Below are 24,322 nucleotides of genomic sequence, written 5' to 3' on the forward strand. Positions count from 1 at the left end.
CAGGACATGCAACACCATCCTCAAATATCCAGGAATACTTCCCTGATTAATCTCTATTCCACCATCTTAGAGCCCCCAATTGCTGCTTTAGCCCTTCTGTGCTAATTAAAGGTTAACAATTGTATATTACATTACTTCTTCTTCTCTGTAATTTGAGTCTATCTCCCTCACTAGATTCTAAACCCCTTGAGGGCAGAGATCATGTATACTTGTTCCCATTCAGTTTTCCCAAGCTCATGACCTCTGCTTTCAGTGGAGGCACTCAGTAAATGCTGCTGAGTTGAGAGGGCACAATTTAATGTTTCATTTACACCCTCGGAGCTTCATAAAGGAGCCAGGGCTGCCAGGAGTGGCTTGTGATGAGGTTCATAGGCCACTGTCCTTAGGTGACTTGCAACTGGGCTCCATTGTTTAATTCAGGCATAAAGTTCCACTACTTCAGAAGCATTATCTTTTACAAAACTACCACACACAGGAAGCACACACACAGTTTATCCTGAAACACATGACTGTTCAAGTTCCACCAGGCCTTCCTTCCTTCTGGCCTTCTCTGGGTCCAAGGACTTTTAGCCTCTAATAGTAGTATTAAGTGCCTACTGTGTGCAAAACGTCTAAGTCCTGGGAAGAAAATCCATGGATAAGAATTAGACATTGTCCCTGGCTCGTGCAGCAGTCTGGGCAAGTCAAGGAAGGAGTTTGGTGTTACACACGAAGAAAAATGGAAACATAAAACCAACAGGGTGTGATGATAGATGAGCAATAGAGTATTGTGACTAGAGAAGTGGGGTTTCAAGACTTTCCACAGCTCAAGCCAACAGAACCCTTCCCCCTGCCCCCTCCCCCCCAAAAAACCCACAACTATAGCAACAGCCATGGCTTTCGCGACATTGAAGCGGCTCGCGGCGGTTGGCTGAGTCCTTCCTGTGCTGAAGCAGGAGCCGTTGGGAATCTCGATTTGGGTGTAGTAGGAAGGAGAGCAGTTTTTCATACTCACATCAGGCCCTAGGAGTCCAGTGCTGGGGGTGTGGAATTCCCTTTGCCAGTTTATCTGTCTGGCTCCTTGAGAAGGCCCTTATTTGTAACTTTACTACCCCTGAGTTTAGCATTCCCTAGCATTCTAGTTTCCCTGGTTTCAGTGATGCTCAGCTAGTTCATTAAGGCTTTGGGTAGCCCTTTCACCTTCTTCCTTAAGCCAGTCCTAAGGGCCAGATTCTGTGTCCTCTATCTCCACCTTCATTTTTATTTGAGGAAGTTTATCTTCCAGGAACCGAGACTTCTCCCACTGCCCTTTTTATGGTATTTGTTAAGCATTTACTATGTGCCAGGCCCTGTACTAAAGCACTGGCATAGATACAAACTAATCAGGTTGGATACAGTTAGTGTCCCACATGAGGCTGACAGTCGTAATCCTTTTTTGACGGTAGAGAAGTAAAGTGGCTTGCCCAAGGTCACACACAACAGGCAAGTGGCAGAGCTGGGATTAGAACCCGGGTCCTTTTGACTCCCAGACCTGCCATCCATGTGGCCACCCTGCCCCTTCACACTTGTAACAATTCACTCAGTCTGTTTTTCTCTGCCACCCCCAAACTGCTTTTTTTAACCAGAAACCACCATTGTAATGTAGGTCAAACTGAAATGCAGGAAGTTCTCCTATAACACGAGGGTTGTGTTTATGAAAGAACACTGGCTTATGTGTTTTCATTTCCAGTGAAACAATGGGGATGAATGGGATGGGGGTTGATGCTTATGTAAACCATTAGCAAAATGCTTTATAATCTTGCTCCTAACTGTATCTAACTGTATTAAAATGCAGTAAACTTTAATAAATCTAGGCTTCTATGGTCTTGTGCAGCAAGCTTGAGACAGAGGCTGGGAAGTACAGCAGTATCCTGCCTTTATCCACACCACACTTATGCACATAACCATTTCTTCTTACACCAGATCTACCTGTACCAAATCGTGGCTTTTGTTCTACCAGCCCAGATTTGTGTTGTGGACAGACAGCGTGGTATAGTGGAAGAAACACACTGCTGGAAGTTTGAGAACCTGGGTTCTAGTCCTGGCTCCACCTCATACTTGCCTGACTTTGGGCAAATCACTTAACCTCCCCATGCACAAGTTTCTACATCTGCAAAATAGGGATGATTATATTTGTTCCACTTTTCCTACCTTGCGGCGGGTTTTGAGGACTAAATTGAGATTAAATAATGTAAAGTGCTTTGGCATTGTCGGATAAGGCGTAATCCATCAAACTAAACTTAAGCTCCTTGAGGACATCAGGGAACGTGTCTGACCAATTGTATTATGCTATCCCAACCACTTAGTGTAGTGCTCCTGCACATATTAAGTGTTGAGAAAATACCATTGATTGTGGACGGGTATGCTTCAGTGGTTCCTAGCAAGCCTTCCTTTCTGACCACCCTTCCTCCTTTTCTGTCTTTCCACTGTACTTCCCCCACCCCAGCTACATGGTCCCTTCTTCCTCTTTTGTCTTCCCTTTCCCATTCTTCCCTCCCCCCTCGCCTTTCCTGGTTTCCCACTGGCTATGTTGTGAGAGTTCAAGGTATTGAAAAAGAAGCGGGTCAGCAGTAGGGAGTAGACTCAAACCTAAAGGTGCCTCAGAAAGCCTAAAGGGCTTTCAGAGCCTGCAGGGCAGACCTTGGCCTGCAGATCCTAAGTCAGGCTTGCACAGAGAAGGTGTGGATCTGCTTGTGCTGCTTACCCCGTTGCGCTGCGGGGAGCATAAGAAGGGAGAGGAAGGTGGCCAAGTGCACATTTACATCTGTTCCTTTTGTGTGAAAGACAGCTAAATCCCATGAGGAGCACATTGAAATGTGGGATTTCTCTCTCCTAGGGCTGTGGTGGCCTGTCAGCTTCTTGGCCATTTGAAGGGGAAGAGTGCCCTTTCAATGTTGACACGCCCCCGCCCCAGACAGGCAGTTTTTTAAAAAAACAAAAAAACCTGAGTTTGAGCTCACAAGGTTCGAAACTTTCGAGAAGGTCAGACAAGGGTAGTAACCTGGCCTAGTGGAAAGGGCACGGGCCTGGGAGTCAAAGGGCTTGGGTTTGAATCCCCACTCCACTTGCCTGCCGTGGGACCTTGACTTCCATTACCTCATCTGGAAAATGGGGATTCAATCGCCCTCCCTCTGATATACTGTGAGCCCCTTGTGGGGCAGGGACTGTGTCCGACCCGACTTCCTTGTATCTACCCCACCGCTTAGAACGGGGTTTGACTCGTGGTAAATGCTTAACAAATAGCATTATTAGCATTATTATTATATGGGCCTGGCGTGCACCTTGGTTAGCCCCCCCAAATATGGTCTGTACAGGGCTGTAACTTGCTCCCACTCCAACAGAGCTGTTATTATTGCTGCACTTCTGGATGGGAGGCAAGGAAGCCAGAAGCCTATCTGGGAGCAGGAGGGAAATGTGCATCTGCCCCTGATGACTTTTCTTAGTCCTTTTCCCCATGACATATCTGTGATCGGTTCAGCGGGTCAAGGGGCAGTGAACCCACCAGAGCCCTTGGAGTTAGGCCAATGGACCCATAGAAATATAATTAGAAGTGCGGATTTGAAAGCAACAAGGATTCTAGAGAGGTTGTCTATTAAGTTATCTGTGCTATCTAATCAGGAAGAGCACCTACTGACCTGTGAAGCAGGATCACATTTTGTGGGCCCTCACACCTTGCATCAGTAGCATCTTGTCTCCAACTGGCAGCAATTAATGAAGCACATTAATAATGGTATTTGAGCACTCACTATGTGCCAAGCACTGGGGTATATACAGATTAATCAGGTTGGACAGAGTCCTTGTCCCAAGTAGGAGGAAGTAGGATTTAATTCCCATTTTACAGTTGGGGTGCCAGAGGCACAGAGAAGTTAAGCGACTTGCCCAAGGTCACAAAGAAGACATGTGGCAGAGCCAAGATTACAACCCATTATGATAATAAACTTGTTTTTCTTTTTTTACGTACTGCCCCTACTTTCTTATCTCCTTATAATGGATGAGGAAACTGGGCACAGGGAAATTAAATTCCTTGCCCAGGGTCACCCAGCAGGTCAGTTGCAGAAGAACTAGAATCCAGGTATAGGTATCTTTGCTCTTAGCTCTGTGCTCTCTAAGCCACTCTGCATTCAGTGATAATCTGGCATTAGCACTGTATCCAAAGCCAGTCCCATTTTATGTTGCTTAATTCAACTTCAGAAATTGTGGGCTGTGTAACTCCTGGTAGAAAGGGATCACATCTTCCAACTCTGTTGTATTTTCCCAAGTGCTTACGGCATTGCACACAGGAAGTGTGCAATAAATACCACTGACCGATCGGTATGTATCAACTCATTTCACATTTGAAATGTTGCCAAATCTTTCTGCATTTTGGCTTGCATCTAAAGATCAGTTTCTTTAACTCCACTACTGGAACCCTCAGTGTGCCTATAGTGATCTTTTTATTTAATGATAATCTTTCTATTTTTTCATCCTGTTTCTGTTTAAAATGCCTGTGTAAAACATTAAGTAGTGTTGATGCTATGTCCTCTTCTGACTCCCTAATCACTTTCCAGATGCTTTTCCTGGATCTTTCAAAATACAAAAATGAAAACCACCTTAACTTTACATCTCAAATGTATCTTGTGGCTTCAAATTATTCTTTCAGAGCCTTCTATGAAGACCATACCACAAGGAAAATATCAGGATGTCACCTCCTGTTTTACAGTAGGAAGTGCCTTATGACACTGGTGCTTTAGTTTTATTGAATGTGTAATCAGAAAGGGCCAAAGCTCTTCAATAAAAATCCGCCACACCCCAAAATTGACCCACATGGCCTACATCCACCCTACGTGACACTCCCAATTTCTCATCTGCCTTCCCAGCTCCTTTTCAGATGGGAAATTGTGGAAATATTCCCAGCAGCATCTGCACTTGTGTGCCTACTGTTTGCAGAGTATTGCACAGGCTGTTTGAGAATATGCAGCAGAATAGAATTTTTAAAAGCCTGTTTTTAAAGTTTAGGATTGTGTGGCTCAAGTAGGGTGAGGTTAGGAAGAGGAGAATGAGAACCCAGAGATGACACCCCTCTATTTCGCTGGTAAAATTGAGGTCACAACCTTCTCCGCAGTGTATTCAGTCGGGGGCTGGTTGTGGTTTGGAAAATGAAATTATGCTGGCTGTTGGTTTCTTCTTTATGGTATTTATGTGCTTACTATGTAACAAGCGCTGTTCTGAGCGCTTGATTAGATAAAAGAGAATCATGTTGGACACAGTCCCTGTGTGAGCCCATGTAGGGTTCACAGGCATATTTTACAGATGCGTTAACTAAGGCACAGACAAGTTAAATGACTTGCCCAAGCTCAGACCAATCAATCAGAGCAAGGATTCAAGCGCTTAGTACAGTGCTCTGCACACAGTAAGCGCTCAAGAAATATGATTGAATGAATGAACCCAGGTCCTCTGTCTCCCAGGCCTCTGCTCCTTCCCCTAAACCATGTTGGGTTCTCACCTGAGCTGAGCATTCATTCATTCAATCGTATTTATTGAGCGCTTACTCTGTGCAGAGCACTGCACTAAGCGCCTGGAAAGTACAAGTTGGCAACATATAGAGATGGTCCCTACCAACAGCAGGCTCAGAGTCTAGAAGACGAATAGTCCTTGGTAAGCTTAGGTGAATTCCTTTCCTCTCAGTTGTCACTTTAGTAGTTACTTTCCAGTTCCACCTATATGGTTGGAAGAGGTAACTTTTGTTAACCAGCCGCTTCTAGGACCTTGGTCGTATGTTTCAGGGTAGCAGAATATTGTTACCCCAGTATGGGTCCGAGACGACTCGACAGTCTAAGACAAGACAGGACAACTCACCGCAGTCTTCCCTGGGGATGCAGGTGAGTGATGTCTTGTCTGCAGCTGAACACAAACAGTAATAAACAAATTAGTCCTCTCCCCAATTAACAGTAAGGGGGTATCTGTACAGCGTTAGATAAGGGGCAACTGAGAAGTTACAGGAAATGTTTCCTATCACTTGTAATTGGCGAAGAATATTTGTAAAAGGTTGAAGATTTAGACGTTAACTCAAAGCCTGCCTGTTCCTCCTTAATGTGCCCTGCTGGATCTATAGTACTGGGTAGTGGGTACATTGCCATTCATCTTTATCAATGTTGCTGTATATGCAATAGCCTTGGTTCAGATTTGGAGGCAGTTCCCTGTGTAGATTGCCATTGTTGTTTTCTCCTAGTAGGTATTAATCTTTAAAGTTATTTAATATTTCTCCTGAATGCCAGCCTACAAAGACTTACCTTTAACGCTTGAAAGACAGGAGTTAATGATACAGTATGTCTGTCTTGAAGAGTTTATAGGATATTATGTAATAAGGTGTCCCATTCTTTAAAGCTGATGGGCAGTTAGAAAACACTAACATTACTTTTGAGTTTCATGTTGAAATGCAACTTCAGAAGTCAGTGAGTAGTAATTTAAAATGAGAAATCTTTATAGGGTTCGCAAAACAATTTTATAGGCTCAGGTTATTTTAACTAGCACTTAATACCGTGTCAGTCACACACAAAGCCTTGCGGAGGAGGGTTATGTTGAAAGTCCTTCAAAATGGAATGGAGTCACTCATTAACTTCCTAAGAATCTGGCTGAATCAAAAGATAAACATTGATCACACCCTTCCAGACTGTTCATTCCTTTATAAAGCAGTATTGTCCATCCTCTCCAAGCAACAGTAGTTGCTTCTGTCCCTGGTTTATGGCTATTTCCTCCATCTGCTGAGGAAGTAAAGAACCATGATGAATATAGGAGTTTCTTTAGAAGGAAAAAACAAAGTAATTTGACAGCCTCGGAATTGAAAATTTATTTTCTGATAGGTTCATCAAAGTGTTTGGGTTTTGATCTCCCTTGTGGTGACATGGTGTGCATTTTTGCATTTTTCTGAAATGACAAACAGATTTATTAGGCTTAAAATTTTGAGAATACACAGACAATAAAGACGGTATCTTGTTGGAAAGCTAAGAAGGCCCCCATAATATACCACTGGCTAGTGATGAGTGAGATTTTAGTGGGACCTTCAGTTTTTCATAAAATTAGTCAGTGATAACAGCTATTTTCAAGTTAATTCACCAAGTTAGAAATTTCAAAGACCTACCATACTTTTTATAGCCACCCACTTTACATATCCCTTGGCAACTTTGCTCAATCTGCTTTTAAAGACCTTAATTTTTAACCAAAAATTCTATAAGGACATGGAAATGACCTTCATGGCCTTACTGAAGATGTCAGGGGTGTAGAGAAAAAGCCACTCCAAATCAATTTCTTCTTTTAAGTGAGCAAAAATAAAAGGTTTGCAACAGGAAATTTGGGGACGGAGAGGGGCTGAGAGAGAAGCCCCATGATCTAGTGTACAGAGCACAAGACTTTGAATCAGGAGAGATGGGTTCTAATCCCAGCCCTGCCACCTGCCTGCTGTTTGACTTTAGGCAAGCCACTTAAAGTTTTTATTCCTGTTTTCTCACCTTTAAAATGGGAATGCAATACTTGTTCACCTTCCCCCTTCAATTGCACAGCTCCATGTAGGACAGGTATTTTGTCCCATATGATTGTATTATATTTACCCCAGAGTTTAGTGCTTGGTCCTTAGCAGGTATTTAACAAATGCAGTAATACTTTTTTTTGGTTTTATTATGAAATCATTATTATTAGAGCCATTTCCTGTGACTACTGGCAGGGCCTGGAATGCACTGATGATTCGAACCCCTGTCATTTGGGCTGAGCTAATTACTCAAACCTGGCTGCTTTTTTTTTTCTTACCCCTTTTGTTTCTGCATCTTAATGTCCGTATGGGTTTATTGGTTGTCATGAAGACCTGAGAATCAGAAGCATTAGTTTCTAATGTTAGGTTGACATTGAATTTTCTGGTGTGGTTTAGCACCTTAAACAGTTCAGCGTTGGCCCTCGGGCCAGACGGCAAAGAGTCAGCTCAGGCCAGGGTAGGGTGGCTTGTGTATTTTCCTGCCATCAGTACTTTCACCTTTTCCTTTTTTCTTTCCCTCTTTCCTGCTCCTGTCTCTCCTCCATTGGATGGGCCTCCTTGAAGCTTCCACTAGTGAGCCAGTTGGAGCTAGAGGAAGCTGTGGTCCATGCCAAATCTGTTGACTGTGGCTCATTCCATTAGTCCATACGGTTATTTAAACACTTACTACGTGCCAGACACTGTATTAAGTGCTGGAGTAGATACAAGTTAATCAGGTTGGACACAGTCACTGTCCCACGTAGAGCGTACAGTCTTAATCCCCATTTTACAGAGGAGGTAACAGGCACAGAGAAATGAAGTGACTCACCCAAGGTTACACACTAGACATCTGGCGGAACCGGGATTAGAACCCAGTTCCTTCCGACGCCCAGGCCTGTGCTCTATCCACTAGACCGCACTAGTGTTTGTCAAAATCCTCAAGCATAAATGTGTGCTGATTCTTCCTGTGCATTTTCATGTATGATGCCCTCTCCTGCCTCAGGATGCTGTGCTGGATCCAGCCAAAAGGAAAGTGAACATTGGGCCGGATACAACAGGTCCCTCACTCATTTGCATCGCCTGGGCTTGAGCCCAGAATTTCAGACCTGAAGCCTTGGGGACCTTGTTTCTCACCTCTCTGGAAAGAGAATATAACTTCACAAAGACGGTGGGAGGCTTAATTATGTTGGTAGTTCTTTGAAATCAGCGGAGAAAGGTGTTGAACACAGTGGAAAATATTACTGCACTCTTTTTTTTTTTATCTTCTGCAAGACATCTCGTGACATTCTATTCTAAGCTGTTTCTCATTCCATTTCATGTTAGTACTTCTGTAAATTCTATGAAAAGGTTCAATTAGTGATATCAGGCGTAAATTTGAGAAGCAGCGTGGCTCAGTGGAAAGAGCATGGGCTTGGGAGTCAGAGGTCGTGGGTTCTAATCCCCGCTCTTCCACTTGTCAGCTAGGTGACTTCGGGCAAGTCACTTAACTTCTCTGGGCCTCAGTTCCCTCATCTGTAAAATGAGGGTTAAGACCGTGAGCCCTTACATGGGACAACCTGATTACCTTGTATACCCCCCCAACCCCAGCACTTGGAACAGTGCTTGGCACATAGTAAGCACTTAACAAATACCATCATTATTATCATTATTAAATACCATGGTTGCAGGGAACTTCAAGGTCTTCAGTAGAAAATGGGGCATCTTTCTCTTTAATGCAATAAAGGGAATACCCCTAGAGTATCCTGTTCAGGAGTTTTCTTTGCTGGCAATCTATTTTTGTTCCATAATGTTTGTGATTGGATTGTCTAAATTATTCTTGTTGAATTGTATTGAAAGAAGTTTGGTTTTTATTTTGGCATACTATTTTATGTCAAGGTATTTTTTTAAATTTTGCCTTTTCTGAACTTGGAAACACCACTGGTTTGGAGTGTGCCAGTTACTTATGGCATTTATTCTGTTCTTACTGTAAAGTGCTAAGTATGGTTAGCCCTGGGGTAGATACAAGATTCAAACACAGTCCCTGTCCCACTTGGGACTCGTAGTCGAAGCTGGGGAAGGCTAGCATAATATGGAGAACAATCCGAGTAGCAGTAATGGGGGGAATGCAGCAAAATTAACATAGTCCCATCCGGTGTCAGAAGAGTAGGCCGAATAAGTCATGAGTTCTAGGTTTCAATTCTGGTGATATTTGATATACTCCAGCTATTTCTCACCCCCGTAGTCCCAGTAGAGAAAGTAGTCATTTGTAAACCCCTGTAGAATGCCGTGATGAAAGGTGCCGTATCCCCAAGCACTGGTTCTGACTGACTCCTTTTCTCCCCCAACTGACCTATTTTGGGTTTTTTTTTGGTGGTGTTTGGAGGGTACCCGGTTCTTCTCCCACCCCCACATTCCCCCACCAAATCTGATTCTCTGAATAAAGTGAGTTTGGAGATAGTATGGGTTTGGTAGGCATCTGGAGGGGTCTCTAAGGCACCCTGACAGACGTGGGCGAGGCTGGGTGTGATTCCTAGTTGTTCACCCTCCTGAACTCCACCACAAAAGTTGGAAAGAACTCTGGTTTGGGGGGCTGGAGCCTTTGGAACTCTGGAAACATTCCTGTCCCCCAGGAGGGTCCCCAAACTCCAGTCAGTCACCATGTGGTCCAGGGATTATGGCCACCTTACTCTGAATTTGTGCCATGGCTCTTTTTTAAAAAAAGCATTTTTAATGCTTTTGCTGGCTGTGTGCTCTTAGAACTGTTGTTAGGCCGCTCCAGTCATTGTTTCAAATAACTCTGTGCGTAGATAAGTTTTAGTGACCAGGTTCAAAATATGGGGAACGGGCTGAAGAATTTCTGTCGTTAATAGTGATGTAATGTATGTTATTTTGCATTTAATTTCATTCCCAATAGTACTTAGCTGTTGATGTTTGATCAGGCCAGCAGACCTTACTGTATTACTCTGGAGAATTTTAAAATTTCACACTAAAGTGCTCACAAAAGGAAGTTTCTCAGGGAGCTGGGACCAAAATTTCCAGGAAGTGGATTAAATATCAGGTTTAGTAAAATCTCAATAGAATGTACCTGAACAAAACTTTTTAGTTTTTCATCTCGTAGTTCATTTGCGCTTTGGACTTCCTCTAACTTGCCCCTCTCTGATGTTCACCACAAAACCCGAGATTCTCGTGTAACAAGATTGTTTTCGTGTCATTTAACACGACTATACAGCTGAATTTCCTTAGCTACCTAATTAACGGTAGCTTCACAGTTGAGCACAATGGCAAAGGAGGCTGATATCAGCAGATACCATTAAGTGGTTTCCCCCTTTCATATTTTTTTCCAATTATGGTTACCTGAAAAATGTTGTATTGAAGTATCTCCAGATTACATACTTTCATGTGCTAAGGGTAGGTGGGATTGACCCAAGAGACTAAACAAGGGAAGATTTCAAATCTGACCAAGCTACTGCAACCTTTCTTTAGTGTGCCAGTAACCTAGACCCAGGCATCTAGAGAATAACAGAACCAATTAGGGAAAAAACAGAAAATTTTAAAAAGTAGGCTTGGCTCTCAGTAAACAGAGGTTTGCATTTGTTTTACTAGATAAACATATCTGAATGTTACAATAGGCGATCTTTTATTTTAGTAAGGTATTAGCAACAAGTGAAAGTTGATATAGTGAGCTATAGTAATCAGTATTTGTCCCTCTATTTTCAGAAATATGCTTGCCTCTACCTTCAGACCACTAAAACAATTCATGATTTTACTATATTAAGATTTTTTTTGCCCAAATCAAGTGGAATAAAAAAGATGTCCTGGATCACAATGAAATTAATGGTATTTTGTGAGCCCCCTCCTGAAAATTTCAGATGAGTCTCTAGGCTGTAAGCCTTTTGTGGGCAGGGAATTATTTGGGAATAGTGGTTTAATTTTTCTGTAGCAATTTTCCATTCATTCTTTCATTTTTATCTTCAAAACATCTCTGTGAGATAGAGGCGGGCATTATTCCCATTTTATAGATGGGGAAACTGAAGCCAAGAGAGGTTGTGACTTGTCTGAGGACACACAGCAGGCCAGAAAAGAGTATGTTGAGTTTATGCAGCAAGGCAGCGGGCCTATAGGATTGTTTTTTCTAGGTGCCTTTGGATTGCCCTGAAAGCTGTCCGGGTATCTGGCAGCTCTGCACTGCCTTTCCCCAACTCCTTCCTCTTTCATTGTGGTGACCAACCTAATTGAATTCTAGGACCTGCCTCTGTTCACCTAGACTGCAAGATAGTGGAAGGAGGGAAAGGATAGAGGGGAAAAACCTGAAATGCTTCCTACCTATCAGGCAGACAGGGTGATGTGCTGATACTTTGAATAGGTTGTGTTACAAGACTAGGAATACCAGATCCCCAGTGTCTGTTTTCTGTATGAATCAAGCAATCACTAGTGTTGGGTGCTTGATATCAGGCTTTCTCTTTGTAGATCCGGGCCAAAAACGATTTTGAACTCCAGAAAACAGGCTCATTCAATAGGGACATGACCTCTGGGGGAATTCAAGAGGTGATTTGAACAAGGGAAAAAGAAAATTACTTTGTGAGTGTAAGAAAAACAAAGGGCCAAACCGTTGATGGTCTTTTCAAGTATAGGACTCACTAAGAAAATGTTTTTTTTTTTTAAAAGTGTTATAGTTCTTAGGGGAATAAAATAGAATTTTCTATCTTTAATTCGGTTGAACCCACAGCTTACTCTGTTTCTTTATTTTCCCCATTCATCCTGTGCATTGGAGACCAAATATAAAAACCTTCTGAAAGTTGTCTAGAAGAAGGAGTGTGCAGTGGAAATGCTGAAGTTTGCCAGTGACACTGACTCTTCTTGGGTGCTGAAATGCCATTGAAGGGGTTAATTCTAGGAAGACCTCTTAAAACTGAATCAAATATCCCCACTTTCCTGGTTATGTCAATTTATCAACCATGGCTAGCACCTTTATGCATACAGATTTATTGATTCAATTTGCTCATCTTTTGCTTACTCATTTTTTTTTACCAGTTGTATCTTTTTTTTTTTTTTACTCTCGTTGCCATTATATATACATAATTTGGGTCTCCTTTAGATCAAAAAATCCTCACAGGCAGGGACCGTGACTTCTCTTTATTGTTTTTCCTAAGTGCCTAGCTTATGTAGTGTCTTGCACTCAATAAATGCTACCTCTGATGGTGACAGTGATGATGGTAAAAAAAATTGCTCATAAGCTTCAATTAGAAAATTATGACAGTCCATCAGTGGTGTTTATTGGGGTTTAGTGTGCACAAAGCACTGTACTAAGCACTTGGGCAAGTACAGTATAGCAGAGTTGGTGGACATGTTCTCAGCCCACAGTGATCTTACAGTCCTAGAGGGAGTTTATAGTCCCTGGAGAGAAATCAGCAAAATTACAAGATGATGATCACAACCCAGGAAAAGTCTCAGGGACATTGTTTACTCCGCTTGAAAAGCATCTGTTAAAGGAGCAGCAGCAGCAACAACAGAAATGCCCGGCATTAACATCAAGAAGGGAATGGAAAACAAAGGACATGGTTAGGCCACTGGATAAATATGGTTCATACCTGTAATATTGTGTGGTACTCTGTACGGGTTTTTGTCCCAGCATCTTATGAAAGACATAATTGAGGCAGAGAAGGTACCCGAGAAGACAACCAAGAGATGATCAGGGAAATGAAGCTACTTTCTTATGAAGTAATGAATAAAGACATTTCAGACCAAAAAGTCTCTGGCTATGAGGGTACATGTTTGAAGTTTATAAAATCAATAATGCTATTTCTTTCCTTGTTGGTGGGGGGGTGGGGAGGGCAAGGGGTGCAATAGTAAATACTAAGTCATCTTTACTAACATTTTCAAATTTTCTGAAACTAATTTAAACCTGTTTCTATTTAAACCTAAATATATAGATATAATCTATCTATCTATCTATCTATCTATCTATATTCTGGCAGAGCCAGGACCTTCGATAGCTTTTATTTCTGACTATACGGAGGCACATGAGACCATTTAATAAATATTTGATGATATCTTAAATGGCACTCCTAGGATACTAACAATACTCCAAGACTCGGCATGTTAGTTTATAACGTCAGTCACCTACAATTTCAAGCTCACCAGAGACGAAAGACTGGCTCGTGGCCAGGAAGTTGAAACCAAATTGTTTAAAAAAGAAAAGTGTACAGATATTTTCCATGTCGTATAGTCAGTCACAAGAGAATTAGTAGATAAATGAGTTGATTGTTCACACCCTTTAAATCTGAATGTTTAGAAAGTGCTATTCTGTTTGTGGGCAGGAAAATTCAGGACCAACTCCAGTCAGTATTCGCCAGAATACTTGGGCACATAATAATTGTTAGAATTGTTGTTTCCTAAGTTGGATCCTTGTTGTACACCGCTGCTGCAGAGGAAATGCCACTGTACCTAGTCTGTGAAAGGCCATTTTTTAAGTCATGTTCTGATACCTCAGAAGGGAAGATGAGAGAGTTAGAGCCAAAGTTGCTATTTTAATTACTTCGCCAGAGACTCACTGTTGACGTATGATTTGAGAAGCAGTGTGGGCTAGTGGACACACTAGGAAGGAAGGAAGGAGGACTCCCCTCCTTCCTCTCCCTTTCGTCCCCCTCTCCATCCCCCCCGTCTTACCTCCTTCCCTTCCCCACAGCACCTGTATATATGTTTGTACATATTTATTACTCTATTTATTTTACTTGTACATATCTATTCTATTTATTTTATTTTGTTAATATGTTTGGTTTTGTTCTCTGTCTCCCCCTTCTAGACCGTGAGCCCACTGTTGGGTAGGGACTGTCTCTATATGTTGCCAACTTGTACTTCCCAAGCTCTTAGTACAGTGCTCTGCACACAGTAAGCGCTCAATAAATACGATTGATTGATTGATTGGAAAGAGCACAGGCCTGGGAATCAAGAGGACTTGGGTTCTAATCCTAGCTCTACCACTTGTCTATTGTATGACCTTGGTCAAGTCATTTCTCTGTGCCTCGGTTACCTCCTCTGTAAAATAAGGAGTCAGACTGTGGGCCCCAAGTGTGACAAGGGTTGTGTCCAACCTGACTCGTTTGTATCTACCCCAGCGCTTAGTACAGTGCTTGGCACATAGTAAGTACTGTACAAATACCATAAAAAATAAATTACATTTTGAAGACTGCATCCAGTTGTTGTTTTGTTAAATCATGCTTGTTAGCGCTTACTATTTGCCAGGCACTCTTGGAAGCACTGGGGTAGATACAAGCTAATTAGGTTCAAACACAGTCTCTGTCCTTTCATGGGGCTCAAGGTCTCAGTAGGAAGGACGACAGGAGAACTGAGACACAGAGAAATTTTGTGACTTGCCCAAGGTAACACAGCAAGCAAGTGGCAGAGCCAGAATTAGAAACCAGGTCCTCTGACGTCCAGGTCCTGCTCTTTCCACTAGACTTTATTCAATTTATTATTTAAAAAATGTTTATATTAATGTCTGTCTACCCCCCTAAGCTGTAAACTCACCAGGGGCAGGGAATACGTTTGTGTTTTATGCTATTTGTTAAGTGCTTATTTGTGTGCTAGGCATTGTTTTGAGCACCAGGGTAGATAAAAAGAAATCAGGTTGGACACAGTCCATGTCCCACATGGGGCTCATAGTGTTAATCCCCATTTTACAGATGAGGTTAAAAAGAATTGAAATGACTTGCCCAGGGTCACACAGCAGACCAAGTGGAGGAGCTGAGATTAGAACCCAGGTTCTTCTGACTCCCAGGCCAATGCTCTAGCCACTGGGCAACCCTGTTATATAATAATAGTGGCGTTTGGTAGTGCTTACTACGTGCCAGGCATTGGACTAAGCGCTGGGGTAGATACAAGATAATCAGGTTGGACACAGTCCCTGTCCCACATGGGGCTCACAGTCTTATCCCCCATTTTAACAGATGAGGTGATTGAGGCACAGAGATGGGAGGTGCCTTGTCCAAGATCACAGAGCAGACAAGTGGTAGATACGGGATTCGAACCCACGTTCTTCTTACTCCCCGGTCTGTGCTTTCTGTACTTGGCCACACTGTGCTCTCCCAAGCATTTAGTACATTGCTCTGCACACCCTAAGTGCTCAGTAAATATGATTGATTATAGGCTCTTGCCCTCATAGCTGGTGCTTCTGGAACAGCACAGATCTCTTGAACTCCACCTTCCTCATTCGATCCTATATGACCTCCAACCGCTGCTCTTTTCATTTTTAAGTGTACCTTTCAGCCCTGACCCCACCTGATCTATGTTTTCAGCTCCTCTTCCACTACTACCCAGGCCTCTGCACCTGTAATACCAACCTACCCACCTTGTCCCTGTTCTCCCCTGGAGCTCTCTCCTGCAAATCTGATAGACCGGCACTCACCCCATCTTCAAAGCCCTGTGCAATCATTATCTCCTCGAGGAAGCCTTTTGGGACAAAACTCTCATTCCCCATCCTATTTTCCCTCCCTACGGCCTCACCCATCATTTGTCCCACCCCCTAAACACGTAGGTACTCACCCCGTTCCCTCCCCGAGCAGGGTTTATGAACAGTTGCTTCTCTTACTTATCCCCCCGATAGACTCCTGTGAGCTCCTTGAGGACTCGAATCTACTGAATGTATTGTACTCCTCTGAGCGACTTAGAAAAGTGCTCTACACAGAGTAAGCACTCAGATACCATTGATTGACTTGACTGATCGATCCTCGTGCGGACATAAGCTATAGTAGATGCCGTTTACTACAGTGATTTAGATGAAACTGATTTAGGAAATGCATGAGAAGACCATGCCAGATGTTAACTGGGAAGGGTGTATGTACTACCACCAACCTATCCTGCTCCTGCCCACCCCCTCAAAAAAAAAATCATCTGCCTTTCCTCTGGGTTAGCATGATTTTTTTCGAACATCATTGTCCCACTTGGCTCCATTCAATCTATCAGTGCTATTTGTTGAGAGCTTACCGTGTTCAATAAGCTTGGGATAGTACACTAAAATAGAATAGGCAGGGGTGATCCCTGCCCACAGTAAGCTTCCAGATTTTTAAATTTTCAAAGAACCCTGTTCATTTTCAGAGGAGAGCACCATGAGGGGAGTTCTTTCAAATTGGAAAAATGTATCGGTTGAGTTTTTATCTGCGCTGTTATTGTATTTTTTGAATATTTGGTACTCAGAACCTGGAGCTCTCTCTAGTTAGGAAATAGTTCCTAAAAGCACTTTATGAATTTTTGATTCAATGCTTTTTTGTATGTGCACTAGAAGGAGAGTTTTCATTTGGGTCCTGATTCTCAAATCTCTCCATTTTTTTCCCCTCATATAAAATTATGTTAAGTTTTAAGACCCAGAATTGATTTCTGCACTTTTGGGTGTGAAACAAAAATAAAGGATTTGTGGGTTTTGTCAGGGGAAGGGAAGCCATAAAAAGGAAGTTGAGAATTTAATATCTATCTTGGGGGTTACCTAGAAACTCAGAGTCTCTGTCCGTGGGAGTTTTTCTGGCATTGCAAATTACAATCTCTTAAACATTTCCCTTTTGTGGTGGTTATCTTTCTTCATTTGGACTGCTTATTTGTGTGTTTTGAGTACTTTGAACAACATCAGGAAATAGCATCACAAATGTGGGACATTTTCACTCTGGCCTTAGGCCCACCCTAGAAGCCCCCCGTTTTAGTTACATGCTTCTATTCATTGAGCAGGGGTAGAGGAAGAGAAAACCCCCAAATGTCTCTCAGTAGAGTACCAGATGGCATTCCTCTCACAAGGGCAGGCATCTGATGACTCTTTATGTATGATGTGGCAAGGGAAGAAAAGATCCAAGGGAAAATCCTTCTGTTTTGAGGGCAAAACTTAAAAAGAAATTAGAAAAATTTGTCATTTCTCTCTTTTTTTTAAAAAAAAAAAAAGCTCTGCCCATTCCTCCCTTCCAAGAGAACAGAGAGAAAAATTAATTAAATCATCATTCTCTGTTTGCCTGGAATAAATCATTATTCTCTGTGGCAGAGTTGCTAATTGCAAGGCTGTTTACAATGCTGTCTTTTAAGTATGCCAAAAGGAATATGGCATATTATAGCACAGTCATGGGCCCCATTTCACATAAACATTGAATCCGTCTACCACCTTTCTGTAACAAACTAAAGCCCTCAGTTAATCACAAAAGCGGCAATAATTGAGAAGCTAAATTGTTGCCAAAATTTTGAATACCAAGTGTATTTAATTATCTGTATTACACCAGAAGAGTTCTTTCAAAAAAGTCTTTGAAGACTCAAAGTAGTCCACTTTGAAATGCAGTTTCAGGGATGAAGTAGAGTAGAATTTTCACAATTCACAATGCTGACTTTTGAGAGCTTTCTGAAAGCAGGAAGTGTATTACTGACACTCAGAAGTATTCCAGTCCAAAGAACATCCCTGCTGCCATATGTGGTAAGGGTTTGTCACCAACCCACAAACCACTTCTGTAATACAGTGAATAAGCAGAATTGGTCTTTGTCAGGCATTTCAAAACAGATCTGAGAGAACTTTATTTTACACTGCGTTTAAGTGAATGTAATAATTTTGTAGAATTTGAAAAATAGACTTTTCAAGTTTTCTGATCATGGAATTTGGAAGATTCCCGTAGCCAAAATCCAGAAATGGAGTTAGTTGAAGGCAGTACACATGGATACTAGTTAAGCACTGGATTCTGTGATCCATTCCTGATTTTAAACAAGTTGACTACAAGTTGTCCTAATCTCTTAGTTGCTGTCCTACTTGGGAAAAAGTAGGACACTAAATGTAGAGGAGTTCATCATGATTTTAGCTTACTATTCTTGGTTACTTGGTAGTATACAAAAGAATTCGATAGAAGTTCTTCAATTTTAGTACCCTAAACACTCAGAGTTGCTTTGAGAGTAATTAACCTTAGGGGATCAAGGCTGAAAAACTGAAGTCCAGGAGGGTAAGAAACAATGGATGATGAATGAATGAGCGACCCAAAAATAATAAACTAAGGGTTCTTTTTGCTGAGTGCATTAACATTTTAAAATGTAAATTCAGTTATCTAAATTTGGACATTTTTATTTCAGCGACTAAGAAGATTATCTACCAAGTATAGAACTGAAAAGACTTACCCAACAGTCACTGGAGAAAAAGAAGAAAATGTTAAAAAGAACAGATATAAGGACATATTGCCATGTAAGTTGGAATTGCCTTCTTCAGAACAAATAGAGATGTTCATTATCCTCTGTTCCTTACCCATTTTACTGTTCACCTGCTGTGAGATTGCTAAATTGGATAGCAATTAGCTTCACTTCTTAAAGGTACACTATCAAAGGCACAGTTCCACAAACGGAAACATTTTATAAGTATAAATTTGGAGATGTATTTGTATTTCTTCTAATCACCTTTTAGCATATGTAATTTATTCTAATACTGAATCGTATTTTAAAATAATTAATATCCCAATGGGGGTGCCTTGAAAGATCCCCTCCCCCGCCAAAGAAGGATATGTAGAATTAACTGACTGAAGTAAGACATACACTTCATTAAAACAAACCATTTAATTTTCAAAATTGCCTGTTGGGGAAGGTTGGGTTGATTGCAAGTTGTCACCTGGGGACCAACAATCTAACCAGTCAGTCAATCAGTGATATTAATTGAGTGTTTACTCCTGTGTGCAGGGCACTGTATTAAGCACTGGTTTAGGCAGCAGGCACTGTTAGGGTGGAGACGAGGCTGGATCAGTCCTGGTGCAATGGAATAAATTGTTCCTGGGTTCCCATCTCCAGAAGCCTCCTGGGGAACACTACTCTTTGTGCCATTGTGGGTCCAGTTGAGTCAAGTGGCTTGTGAAAGCTCCTTTCTTTCCACTGCTTGAGTTAGTGGGATTTATTAGGCTCTTTCTAAGCACTTCTGAGCTGAACGAGGCCATTACTCTCCCACCCGGATCTGAGTCAGCAGGGTGGCAGAAGCAATGTTGCTTCTGCTTCCCGATTTCCTCCCCCGCCCCCCAACCCGTTCTCTAGGGCTTCCAGTCTGGACCAGCTCTGGGCTTTTGGCTCCTGTAATCGAACCCTGAGTGGAGACTCCGGTTTGGGGGATTTTCTGTGGGGTTGGGAGTATTCGCTTTTCCATGTGTATGGGCTATACTCTGCTCTGTATTGAAATTTATTAAGCACTTGTAATGCACAGCATACATTGTACTAAGTGCTGGGAAAAGAAGATGGATTCTGACATGATCCTGGGCCCACAGAGGGCTCCTAATTTAGAGGCTGGGAGGATAGTCCCGTAAGGAAGGATAATGGGTAAATTCACCAGGAACGGCAACATTCCGAGAACCTAGTACCTTTCCTGGGGCAGAGTGGTCTTCAAGTTTCTCACCGCTCCAGCCACTGCCACCATTGCTATTAGTCCAAAGAACCAAAACGTTTCCAGAATTTTCACCATTGCTCTAGACAGCTTTCGTTCTTGCCCTGTCTTCTGCTCCACTGATGCGGTGTGGCTGTGGAACCCTGGTGGCAGAGTGCACAGAGGGAATGTGTCTGTTTATTGTTGTATTGCACGATCTCCTAAATGCTCTGCACACAGTAAGCTCTCAGTAAATACAATTGACTGACCGACTGTCCAATTCTCTTTCTTCATGCACCCTCCTTTCCCTACTTTCCCTCACCTCCTCCCAATCCCCGCACCTTAACCTACATCATCCTGACTTTACCTGCTGCTCAGGACCAATTTCTGCTTGTTGGGTCCCCTCAGGATAATCTATCAAGACACTAATGCCTCTAGTGATGGTGAATTTGACTGGTTTATCTAAATATCCGTGAGCTTTTTGAGCCATGCATTAGCACTGATGAAAATACACAGACAGCTCCAACCAAAGGGGGTAGAATCAGAATTGTCGTGCGAGGGTGTGAATTTTATTGTCTTCTAATAGGCTTGGTTTAAACGGAAACCAGTAGGTGACAATTGTGGTTCAATTCAGTATTCCTTTCATTTATTCTAGTGTTTGCAAAAGAAGTGGACCTGGGTCCTAATCCCAGCTCAACCACTATTTTTTAAATGGTATTTAAGTGCTTACTATGTGTCAGGCTCTCTACTAAGAGCTGGGGTAGATACAAGTTAATAAGGTTGGACACAGTCCACATCCCACATGGGGCTCACAGTCTTAATCCCCAGTTTACAGATGAGGTAACTAAGGCACAGAGAAGTTAAGTGATATTATGTTTTTAGCCAATTGGTGAAATAATGAAGGTGGTATTTGTTAAGCGCTTACTATGTGCCAAGCACTGTTCTAAGCGCTGGGGGAGATACAAGGTAATCAGGTTGTCACACGCGAGGCTCACATTCTTAATCCCCATTTTACAGTTGAGGGAACTGAGGCACAGAGAAGTGAAGTGATTTGCCCAAAGTCACACAGCTGACAAATGGCAGAGGCGGGATTAGAACCCAAGACCTCTGACTCCCAAGCCTGGGCTCTTTCCACTGAGCCACGCTGCTTCTCTTAACCTTAATAAGTTATTTTTTCTCCGTTAATTATAGTTCATCCAATAGAATGTTAGCCAAAAATAGGGAGGAGCCAGAGAGTAGGATGCCACAGCAGAAGATAGCTGGCTTGTTTTACCAAGTTCTACTCCTACAATAGTGTTTTAGGGCATTCTTATTATATATAGACTAAATTGTTTCACTTCCCAATACAGGCAATATACAAAAAATGAGAGGTAGCATGGCCTTAACAGACGTGGAAGTCAGAGGACCTGGGTTCTAATGTCACCTCTCCCCATTGCCTTCTGGGTGATGTGGGCAAGTCATTTAACGTCTCTGTGTCTGTTTCTTCATCTGTAAAATGGGGATTCAATACCTGTTATTCCTCCTACTTAGACTGTGAGCCCCATGTGGGATGGGGACTGTGTTTGAGCCGAATAACTTGCATCTTATATACCCCAGTGCTTAGAACAGGGTTTGACAGAGAGTAAGAGCATTACAAATGCCATTTTGAAAAGAAATGGAGCAAGAGATAAATCCAACCCTGAGTTCTGGTGCAGTTTGCCTGCATGATCCAGAGTAAACCGGAGTATAACCAGGCAGAGTAAAAAAGAAATGGCAGCCGAAGGCATAAAAGAAGTTGGAGCAGCATGACAGTTCCTCCTTCCCTTTGGGCCAAAAGCCTGTTGATGAGCCTTTCTCAATTTCTAGTTGTAAAACTCTGAAAAAGTTTTTGAGCCTAGTAAGGTTTTACGGATATGAGTGCAAATCTACACTCCCAGTCATCTGCAAGTTTGGAATCAACTTCCATGTCTTTCACAGAGCCCATTACCTGTCAACACATTTGGAAAGATCATTTTTTATTGATGCAACCAGACTGTTTGCTTTAGACCTTTATAACAGACACAGTACTTCTCTTTGTGTCTCCCAATGTCTCATTAAAAGCAGACGCCGTGTTTAATGGCAACTCTACTTGTGGGTCCTATTTTGGAGCATTCTTTTCCCTTTTTATTACTAAAGGCATTAGACAGTAAATCTGGAAATAGGTTTGTTGCTTGGAACTATATCCGCTTCTGCATGCTCACAATCCTGTGGTGGCATTCTCTCTCTAACATTGCTTGCCACCAGGCTAATAAAAGAGAAGCAGTGCTATTCTCTTGAATTTTGGGTGCTTGACAGGTCTGTTCGTGTTTAACTGGCCTTTATTAAAGTTTCTATGAATACTGGATGGAGGCAATGTGGGGGCAGACTTGAATAGTAGCTTTGAGAGGGTGGAGGATTGTAGTGTCATGGCCTCCCCCTCCTCCACCCTCTTCTCCCCCATTGGTTTCCAGTGGGATCACCCAAACCCCCTCAATCTCCCCCACCCCAACTTGGGGGGGATAAGATGAGCTCATTGTTTCCGGGACTAGACAGGAAACGAGACAGAAGTGAACAGATTGTTGAGATGAGGGCAAGACCTCCAGTATTGGAGGTAATATAGAAAGGGACGAGGACTCTGGAAGAAAGGTGACAAGGACCATTTTGATGACTGCCTCAGCCTCTTCAAGTGGTAATGCATCTTTCCAGACTGGTTTCCTTCCTGGCAACTTATGCTTCTGGAGTCAAAGGGAAGGAAGAAGGAGGAAAGTGCAGAAAGAATGCCAGGGAGACTCTCGTCCTGTTGTCCCCTCATCTTTCAGACCCCCACTTTGGCACGCCACTCTTTGTCCCCTTTCCCCTCTTCCTCCTCCCCATTATCAGTGGTATTTATTGAGTGTTTACTATGTGCAGAGCACTGTGCTAAGCGCTTGGGAGAGTACAATAAAACAGTTGGAGGACATATTCCCTGCTCACAATCTAGTGTGGGAGACAGACATAAATGAATAATGTATAATATGCAATTTATATAAACTATATATAATAATAACAACGGTACTAGTTAAGCGCTTACTATGTGCCGAACATTGTTCTAAGTGCTGGGGTAGATACAATTTAATCGGGTTAGATAGCATCCCTGTTTGAGGGAGTAGGATTTAATCAGTCAGTCGTAATCCCCATTTTACAGAAGTGAATTGACTTGCCCAGGGTCACACAGCAGATGTGCCGAGCAGCATTAGAATCCAGGTTCTCCACCTCTCAGGCCCATGCTCTTTTCACTGGACCCTGCTGCTTCTCACTTTTATCACTGAAGCAAGTCCCCCCTAGCCGAACTTGCTGTAAAAAGTTCATTATAGGTCAGGGCTCGTTTGCTTTAGGGCACAGGCAGCGCATGCTCGGTCATTAGCTGTAAAGCAAGCCTGTGTCAGAGGCAGCAGCAGCAGTAGTGACCTCTGTGGCCTCAAGCAAACCTCCTCTAGCAGCTTTTGGGAAATGCTTATCTCTAGTATTTCAGTTCTGTCCTTTACTGCTGCCACTGGGCAGTTTGCCCCCCACCCCTCCGCAACACTTCCCTTCAGATAATGTTCTGATAGAAACTGGGGAGTTTAGATGGGATGGTCAAAAATAAGACTGGTCTTGGTTTAGTGATATGGAGTACAGGATGAGGCCCTGAGGATATCAGGACCAGTGAAAGTTTTGCGGACCCGAGGGAATTTTTGCAGGGTTTTGAAACAGAGTTTGAAATTAGAAGCAACAGGAGCAGATACTCTTCAAGGGGCTGAGATAAAAAGTGACTGTGCACTTGTATTTCAAGTAATAGCAGCAAACATAACCAGGGAAAGAACAGTAGAGATGCAAAGCATGTTTCTTAAAATAACAGATGTCCACCCGTCTTTTCTCAAATCAGTCAGTGGTATTTATTGAGCGCTTTCGGTGTGTGGAGAACTGTACTAAGCGCTTAGGAGACTATATTAATCACCTTTATTACCCCAACAAGCTTACAGGTCCAGTGGCTAGATGCACATGAAAGGTGATTTATTCTATTTTTAAATTGTTATGAGTATGGGTTGTAGTTTCTCTCTTACCAAAACCTCTTCCCTCAAACCAGTATTATAGTCTGAAAGAAGGATTTCAGGGTTGTATGAGTGTGTCTGGATCTATTTTCATCCAAATGATTTTAGTGTTTTGTTTTTTTTAAATACCAGCCCCCAAATTTCTAGCCTTCGAATTTTAACTCAAAAAGTGAAAATTGTATAATTTTGGCATTTAGAAACACAACCCCATACAGTTCAAATTTGAGAGGTTGTGTATGTTGCCCCATCATTTGTGTTTTACCTTGAAATTATTTCATTAATCAGGAAAGGGGTTGTACTGCATGATGGAAAAATAGAATATTAAAATTAACCCAGAAAATTATTTAATTGAACCTGTCTCATAGTGGATGAAAACTGACTTTTCAAGGAGAAACTGCCACTTTTGGTAGTACATTTTTCCTTTCAGTCTCTCCATTT

General features: G+C 42.3%; 1 protein-coding gene across 2 annotated transcripts in view; it reads left to right on the forward strand.

Annotated features, from left to right (window-relative positions):
- The window catches only part of PTPN12 (protein tyrosine phosphatase non-receptor type 12), a 110,686-nt gene that overhangs the window by 34,011 nt on the left and 52,353 nt on the right, over positions 1-24,322 (forward strand). For both annotated transcript variants that reach the window (XM_038741447.1, XM_038741448.1), the window contains exon 2: positions 18,557-18,665. In XM_038741447.1, the coding sequence (XP_038597375.1) occupies positions 18,557-18,665 (109 nt within the window). The remainder of the gene's footprint in view (positions 1-18,556; positions 18,666-24,322) is intronic.

The sequence above is a fragment of the Tachyglossus aculeatus genome (genome assembly GCF_015852505.1).
Source record: "Tachyglossus aculeatus isolate mTacAcu1 chromosome 12 unlocalized genomic scaffold, mTacAcu1.pri SUPER_6_unloc_1, whole genome shotgun sequence".
NCBI lineage: Eukaryota > Metazoa > Chordata > Mammalia > Monotremata > Tachyglossidae > Tachyglossus > Tachyglossus aculeatus.